Here is an 8,483-nt window from a genome sequence, read left to right as displayed (position 1 = left end):
AGACTTCACATAATACATAGTATATACGTTTTGGATGTCTTCTGTAAATGCATGAATATGCATCAGACATGCTGTGTATATTGGTATACTGACAACTGGATATACCGTGAATATTCCTGTAATATGCAAAGATGTTCAATAGGATATTCTATGTATGTTGTATACATTCAGAATGGATGTTCCATAGAGATTCCTCTAACATTCGAGAAGTTTACTATCGTCTATACCTACATAAATAAATTCTTTTCACTGAGTGTAGCTTTTTGTTTATTAAGTCTCCTAGTATTCAATGGAAAATGTGCTTAAGAAATTATTATTGTTTTATTTAACACGGTAGTCTTGAGTGATCTTGATCCTGTTCTTATTCAACGCTATAATAGCGCGAGTTCATAACAAACAGGTTGCTAACATACCTGCCATTCTTTTCCTTATATTAATTCCCATCCAGTCTTTACATATCACTAACACATATTTGCAACGTTAGGTCATGCACACACGAAATAAAAATGATTACTTTCACTGTCCAAATTAGACAAACAAACTCATTAATAACTCGCGGAATAACACTCCTGATTTTAGAAAAATGAAGTGTATTTGCAATAGCACCTTACTATATCTTCATCGCCGTAATTCACAGAAAATGAGACGCTAACGTTTGTAATGTCGGTAATACAGAAAACGCATGTATCTAATCCAAAACGTATATACATACCATATAATACCATGTATATACATAGAAGATCCTCGTGAGGAGGTATAAGATTGATACATAAAATATACATACAATGTGTGTGCCTAAACATCCATATCACATCCAAAATGTATATTTATAGAATATCCATACTGGACATAAAATACTGTAATGTTCCTAGGGGTCTATCAAGCCGACACTGAAAACGTTGATTTACCCTATACTTACCGTTGGCAACTCTACAATGCCGAACCACCTACCTTTCAAGTCGAAACGATGGTAGTTTCGCGGTACGTTTGAATTGGAATGGCAGTCGGCTCAACATGGATGGCACGAATGAACTCCTACGTTGTGTAATCGGTTCTTTATGTGTTGGGACGTGAGACATCATCGGGAAGGGAATTAAATAAAAGACAGAACTTTTGTGCGTAGGAAATGACAAGATCGAATTACATTATTAGCCAGGTAAGTGAGTTTTTACTGGCGATAGGAGAAGTTGACTGGCGAGCCGTCAGGCGAGCCTGTCATCTCCTAGAGCCAGTAAAAACTATTACCTGGCGTATAATGTACAATATTTTATTTGTTACTCATTTGTAAACAATAGTTAACGTAAATAATTAGTTCTTAACTTGATCTCGAAGAAATGTCTAAAATATCATGTTATCCATGTAACAGAGACTTCGCATTAATTCTGGCCAATGAAATTACTAGATTACTAACTTATAAAATTTTTACAGGTCAGCTGCCAGTTTTACAAGTCAGTAGCGTTTAAACATGACGTTTACCCGTTTGCGTTTTGTCTTGTTAATCAACGTTTACAACTGAGTAACAAATAAATTAATATAATGCTGAATCACAGGCCCGGCTGGAATTCCTAAAGAATCAATATTTCATACACATAACAAAAACAATCAATAAAACATTACAATAAATTCATATAATAGGTTTGGATATTGGAAGGCCAGTCCAAATCCCACACCGAGTAGTCTTTAGTTGCTCTGGTCATGACATGTCAACATTGTATGAAATCGCTAGGAGTTGGCCTCTCAGAAGAGTCTTTCACAAAGGAAGGATAATTGATAACACAAACAAAAGGTTACAACGAGAACACGCTTTTAGCGAATCCCTGCACAAGTGAGGCCGGGCTTAGCCGGCAGCCTCATGTACGACTAGCGGGACCCCAATTCTTTCATTCACACATCTTTAGGGCCAGTCCAACCCACTAGTTATAAGTTCCGGGATATAAATTACCGAACTCCAGGCTCTCTACCATGAGTACTGACCGTAACCGACCAAAAGACAAATCATGACATAACAAAAATAACAGAGCAACCATCGGCAAACTCGCACACATACTTAATTATAAACAATAGTATATTAAGTATGGAGAACGGTAAGGGATTTTTACCGTTCGAAGACAATTGTTTGGAGGAGGAGCGAAGCGACGACTCCAATTATTGTCTGAGAACGGTAACCCTTAACGTTCGACGTGCTTATAACATTTTTTGCGCGATCGAAATTAAATTTATGCAACCAATATAAATATGCAGAATAAATCGAAATGATCGAAGTGGTATGGTGTATATCACTAGGTAACCAGTTTATTTGTCAAAATTGAAGTTAATAATTTCATAAAAATGTGCATGTGTCTGATGTAGTTTACTATTTTGAACTTCCTTTATGACTTTATGAGCGTCTTGCTATAGGAAACAACAGCACAAATTGTACGTTTAATGTACCTAACAATAATTAAAGATTAAATGTAATGTAAGACTGTTGATTTTTAAAAAGGCGTCGGTAAGTATTTGCTGTTCTGTTTTTAGATCGGTAAGTAATTTTGACGTCGTCGTAATCATAGCAACTGGTAAATTCTACCTACTGTCATGGAAACACCCATGGTAAATAGTCAGAAATGACCGATCGCGCAAAAAATATATAAAATTTATGTAGGCGTTGACAGCTGACACCTTTGCACTGGCATAATCGAAGCGGACACAAAACCAATATTCGCTCACTACATGTCAGGGATCGACTAAACGAATGGATTAGCAATATCGGCAAGATGACTCTTTTCAAAGACACAAAAAAAAACAGTACAGAAAATATATATCTCTGCGTATGTCAGTTCTGAACTTTAGCCAGCCTCTGCTACGTCAAATCGAGATATTAAATATCGGTATCAAATATATCAATATCAAATATAGCACAGTACATATTCGAAACAAGTCACCCCGCCAAATATTAATAATCATATTCACTGATCGGTTCAAATAAATAGTAGGAGCTAACGTTAAATATCACATTATAATAAAGCAAAGGAGCATGTCGTGGCAAAACATTAGTATCAAGTAATTAATTCTCAATGCCAAGTGCAATATGTAACAATCAACCGCCTAACGTACGTCACTCGCCCCCAGATGAGGTAGCCTGTAAATAAACAGTAACATATTCAGGCAAACAAAAGCGAAATGTGCTGCAATAAATTCAATTATAAATTAAAATGTAGTTCTGCGTACTTGTATTGGATATCGCCCCTAAGGGAACATACTGTATCTAAATATAAATAAAAACACGCAAATCTGTCAGTAATTCATGTAGCCAGCGCTTGGAACAAAGGAGTACTGTAAATTGGAAAACAACATATTTATGTAGAATCTTTATGCATTTAATAATTCATAAGTACCTATGACCAGTATAATCAAAAGTGCAAGTTGTCATAAATTGCAATAATCATACTGTACGAGAATAACATTAAATTGGCAGATAATCGAACACGATCATATTATTAGATGGATGCAAAAGGCGTAGAGATAAAAAAAAAACGAGTACATCACCTTTGTTATTGTCGAAGCTGCACTCACTATTCGGAACGTAAAAATTTACTTCTGCTCTCAACAAAAGCATAAATACTTCTCCTTAAATTTCCCCTTTGTAAGCAAATCCTAGACGAATAATAACGACCGTGTTCCGAGATGTCGGGTCGATACGGATCATTAAGTTCCCTCGCATAGCGTTATATTTGACATTTTTATTGTAAATTATGGCCTATTTCAATGTAGAGCAGAGGAGGAAAAAAAACACGTGTTCCACGGAAACGAAACAAAGCGCAATCTTGACTTTTTTCGTCGCGCCAGGATCGATTTCGGGAATATTTAAATCGAATTTTAGCGGTCTAATTCGGTTCCATCACAATACATAAGATGGACAGGATATTCCTTCTACATTATGGATTTAAAATGTATATACATAAGATATCGGGTATGGTATGTGGGAGTGTATAGCTCAAAATCCATTCCAACGATTATAGCGGCAATGGTTGCTATCTTAATCTCCGCTTATGCTAATCTCTGCTTAAATTTGTCGGTGCAAATGGCCATAAACATATTTGCATACTAGAAATACCTGGCGCTCCCACCTGTGTAACATCTTACATCAACGATCAGCATATTAGTCTGGCGAAATGTAGAAATGCTACATAATATCACAGATAAAATACCAACTGTGATAATAATATATAAAATTTTAAAAATGTCGACCGGGAATCGAACCCGGGCCGTCCGCGTGGCAGCTACATCGTTAAGCTGCGTATGCATTATTCGAACCGAACATGTAAAATGTCACAAATAAATTCCTCCACCAAAAGTCGTTTTTTGTGACGAACACAAAGGGAATTCGTTCGCACAGTTGGGACCTCGGTTGGGACGTCTTTTACTACTTCTCCGTGTTTGTAACGCGCCCGAATCGATTGGAGCACAAAACGAATACGCAATTATGTGTTCATTCTGTCAAAAGTTTACGAGCCATGAACGAGCATTTTACATGTTCGGTTCGGATAACGTATACGCATCTTTAGACGAACGAAGACGACGACGACAATGCTACATAGATATAATATGCATCAGCATATCCACATGAACGCCAAAACACCGCCGTCACCGATCGCCCATACTTCAATGCACCCCATCTCCAAGCCGGTTGCTTTCTCACCCCCTCACTTCCTCTGGACTCGCTGTTGCTCATGCCATTCTGTTTTCCCATGTAACAAAATAGGTCTGCTTGCACAATTAAGAGTAACAAAAATGTTGGTTAGGTCTATGATCAAACAATGTGGGTTATCTTATGATGGTGGTTGCCTTCGGTCAGGGTATTGCTAGACATAATGTGCATTGTAGGAAATCCATAAACTGGATGATCTCGGATAATGGTCAAGGAATAATAACACAGATTTACGAAAAAGAAAAATTTATTTTTCCCTCTTGGGCATTAAAATGAAATTGTGATGTAATGGTTTTCTTCTTATCTTGCTTCAAGAAATGAACTCCTTGTCGAGTATGCATATCCCACTGAATCCATTGACCAACTTCTGGAGAAATAATTGGACCGGTAGTAATTACATTTTTAGATGTTCCATCCAAATCCCAGTCCGTCCATAACGCTACGCCGTTATAGTTTGAATCTCTAAAATGTATTAGTCTCAGTATCATATGACTCCACTTGTAAATAACCTACCCTTCAACTTGAAACTTGACTGAACTGTCATAAGTTTTTGCATCAGTTAAAGTTTCCAAGTTCAAATTTACAAATTCTTTAACTGCGCTTTGTGCAATACATGGATACTCCCACAGGGGTTGGGCTTCAACTTTATCATCACATTTAGAGCTGGAACTCTAAAAAAATTTAACTAATATTGAAAGTTAAATGCGCAAGGAACTACCAGAATTAACTCGTCAAATGGCTTCATATTAAATTCTTCCACCAGCCCTAGTGGAAGACGGATCTTTTGTAAATCATGAAATTGAACAATGAGTCCTTTAATCGAGACCGATTTTGGTGCAATAACGCAATTGTCTGATAAGGAACCCCGTAACTTCTGTAGCATGTAACTAAAAAATAAACCGTCCCACGGTAAAATTGAGGTGAAAAAATGAGGTTGTCCCATTACAAAGTTCACATTTTTCGGTTTAAGCGAATCACAATTTTGCAATATTTCACAGTTAGTTATATTGTTTGCCTTTATACACTTTTCCAGTAAACTTGTCGAAAAATAATTGTCTTTTAAGTAGAACACCTTTTTCGCACCAAGTTTAGCAGCTGCCAGTCCTAAATAAAATCCGTCACTCACAAACAAAACGACACTGTCTGCATTTACAAATTTTTCTAGAACCGAGAGATATTTTTTATTTCTTATATTATCGTTCATCATTCCAATTTTGGTGCGAGAGTGGGAAGTATGCAATCCACATTCGCAATGCGGCATGGCGAAATTGTTTTGAGTTTCTGCATGCGATTCCAAATAAAACCACCACGAAAACTGATCACGGCAAGCAACCAATGAAAGATCTTGATCTCTTCTTACAGACTTGCACTTCGGTAAGTAGTATAACGCTTGCATCCAATGATCCCGCCAGGGTATTGATAAATTTGTCAAATTAGTGTTCGACTTTCGTAACGGATGCGCCCAGTATGGCGCACAACTGAGTATAACTTCACCTTTGGTATCCATAATAAGCTCCCACCACATGAACACAACTTGTGCAATTCCGTCTGAAATGGCCTTTACTGGAATTACATGTGTATCTCCAAGATACGTGTATGAGCTTGTCTGATCCCAATCGAAACGTGCCACCAGATGTGGTGCAACAAGTGTCTTAAAGGAGGATGGTGGTAATTGACTCAGCTGTATATCATGCACCGCAGAAGAACCTGGACAATTTTTTATATCGAGAGGAGCCTGCACTAAAAGCTCCCCATCATTACTGTAAAGATCCTTGAAACCATTCCAATTCTGCGCCCACTGAGTTTCAACAACTTGCGCGTACACCAGTGCACTACTAGGTACGACGATGCAATCATCTTCTAGCAACTTCAGTCTGGCATGATTAAAAGTAATAATTGCACCTTCACCTATCAGTTCAGTGTCAAACACCTCCGACACCAGGATATTTGCCTTTTCCACCAAATCTCCACCCTCGCCTACAGTCAAATCCACACTTTGCTTGTTTATAATTCTAATTCTATCGCCGAAACCGTTGAGAGCAACAACTTTCTTCGCACAATCAGCAATTGGACTAAACGATTCGCACGCAATGACAGAGTCCGCTCCGCATTTAACTGCCATCATCGACAAAAGTCCTGTACCCGTACCGATGTCCAAGACTTTGGCCGGTCGTCCCAAGGAGTGCATTTTATTGATAGCCAACTTGATGGCCTCGTAATACTTTTGATTACGCTCGGTGTCGTGTAGCATGTCCGCGAAGGAAGAGCGTGCAATCTCTTGGTGGAAATCGTAATGCTCATCTTGACTTTCCCATCCGCTCTCCCCTAGTATCGGATTTAATTTTTGGGTAAATACGGACATGATTCTGCAATTTAAGACATTCAATTTGCAATGTTTAAAGCAATACTTAAAAAGCATTCAAATACTTTTAAAACACGCAGTTTTGTGAGGTTATATCACTGACTCATTTAAACTTGGCGGTGGCTACACGTACGTCAATATCACAATCTAGGTGTATCTAAACTATGGTTGTTGCATACATAAAATATAACGTATTTTTTTTCCTTTATTTTAAAATTTCCTGATACGGTCATTATTCATAATTTTGATTTCCCTGCCGTTTTGTGTCCGTCCTTGTATGTACTTTACTTAGTGCGCACGAAAAATATTAGTGGAAGGAGGGAATGTGGAAGAAAACAATTTCGAATTTTACTGCTTGCGAATAAACAGATATAACCATGTCGTGGCCAAAATTTCAACGTTAAAACCCTAAACTACACAATAGAATCGTAAGTACTCCTTATTTTCTTTTTCCTTCCGTAATTATTAGATACATTATTATAATTCCTCATTCCTCTACAACCAAAAAACCAAAAAGATCAATTTGCCGCCACTGAATTTAGCTATTTTAATTTTTCTTTGAATTTTAGTTATATTTATTTCTTTCTAATAACAAAAGAATTTAGGAAGATCAGTCAATTAATGCGCTTAAAAATCGCTTTAATCAATGGTACATAAGTAGCTATGTGCTGGTCACATGTTTCAAACCTGTTGGGTAATTGCAAAGCTGAGTACAAATGTTGTATGTCATTTTTCTCAAATCGGAATAGGAGACTAAAATTATCTAAGGGAATGGAATCAAAATTAAACTTATTTATAAAATAAAGTATTTTCCTTTTTGCAATTGCTCTTTCTAAAGTCTCATTATAGAATAGCACTCGCAATATCATCATCTTCTAACAAAAGTATTCCATTTTCAGACAGCTTCGCCATTCTCACAACATAGAAAGTGTAAGGTTAGGAAATCTTTAAAATCATAAACAACAATAAACTTATCCGCAAGCGCGTTTCACTAAATTGCCCTTACGTTATATCATTAGAAAAAATGGCCGTCTAACGTAACGGAAAATACGTGTCCCCAAACTAGCTATTACTATTGCGATATGTAATTAACCCCACTAAATGCAGAGTTAACTTTTGTTTACCTCACGTCATCGATTAAATATAAACAATTCTATTAAATAAACTGCATCGCGTTATTGTTGACGTGCAGAATAAGAATTAACAAAATACGATACCGCAACGGTTAAGCGATTCTAGGTCGAATCGCCTACGTCAAAGAATGTTAATTAAGGTGAATTTCGCTTGCACCCAGTTTTGTTTACACCTACCTGATGCAGTTTTAAAATGTTTATCGAATCGGATGAATTTGTATCGGGCTCAGGCATTAAGCATCCGATTCGATAAAATTTTTAGAACTGCAGTTTAACTGCATCAGGTAGGCGTAAACAACAT

The 8,483-nt window shown here is 37.0% G+C and overlaps 1 protein-coding gene across 2 annotated transcripts; it reads right to left on the bottom strand.

The window, feature by feature from the left end:
* Window positions 1–4,916: 4,916 nt before the first annotated feature.
* LOC116174777 (protein arginine N-methyltransferase 7) lies at window positions 4,917–7,177 on the bottom strand. Of its 2 annotated transcripts, XM_031492768.1 has the most exons (4): window positions 7,115–7,177; window positions 5,406–7,053; window positions 5,201–5,358; window positions 4,917–5,149 (listed from the first exon to the last, which is right to left on the bottom strand). In XM_031492768.1, exons 2-4 carry the CDS (start codon window positions 7,047–7,049, stop codon window positions 4,918–4,920), a joined length of 2,034 nt encoding a protein of 677 aa, XP_031348628.1. In that variant the 5' UTR covers window positions 7,050–7,053; window positions 7,115–7,177; the 3' UTR covers window position 4,917. The 2 variants fall into 2 exon arrangements, with proteins under 2 accessions (XP_031348628.1, XP_031348627.1); XM_031492767.1 differs by having other exon boundaries at window positions 5,406–7,165.
* Window positions 7,178–8,483: the final 1,306 nt, after the last annotated feature.

The sequence above is a fragment of the Photinus pyralis genome, unplaced genomic scaffold (genome assembly GCF_008802855.1).
Source record: "Photinus pyralis isolate 1611_PpyrPB1 unplaced genomic scaffold, Ppyr1.3 Ppyr1.4_LG6, whole genome shotgun sequence".
Taxonomy (NCBI): domain Eukaryota; kingdom Metazoa; phylum Arthropoda; class Insecta; order Coleoptera; family Lampyridae; genus Photinus; species Photinus pyralis.
This window is presented reverse-complemented; position numbering and strand designations above follow the sequence as displayed.

Excerpts from the sequence above, each read along its gene's own strand:
- LOC116174777 (XM_031492767.1), bottom strand. The coding sequence starts at position 7,106 with ATGCTTTTTAAGTATTGCTTTAAACATTGCAAATTGAATGTCTTAAAT. Across the intron at positions 5,359-5,405 it reads CATTTGACGAGTTAATTCTG|AGTTCCAGCTCTAAATGTGA; the intron begins GTAGTTCCTTGC and ends AAATTTTTTTAG. Across the intron at positions 5,150-5,200 it reads GTCAAGTTTCAAGTTGAAGG|AGATTCAAACTATAACGGCG; the intron begins GTAGGTTATTTA and ends AATACATTTTAG.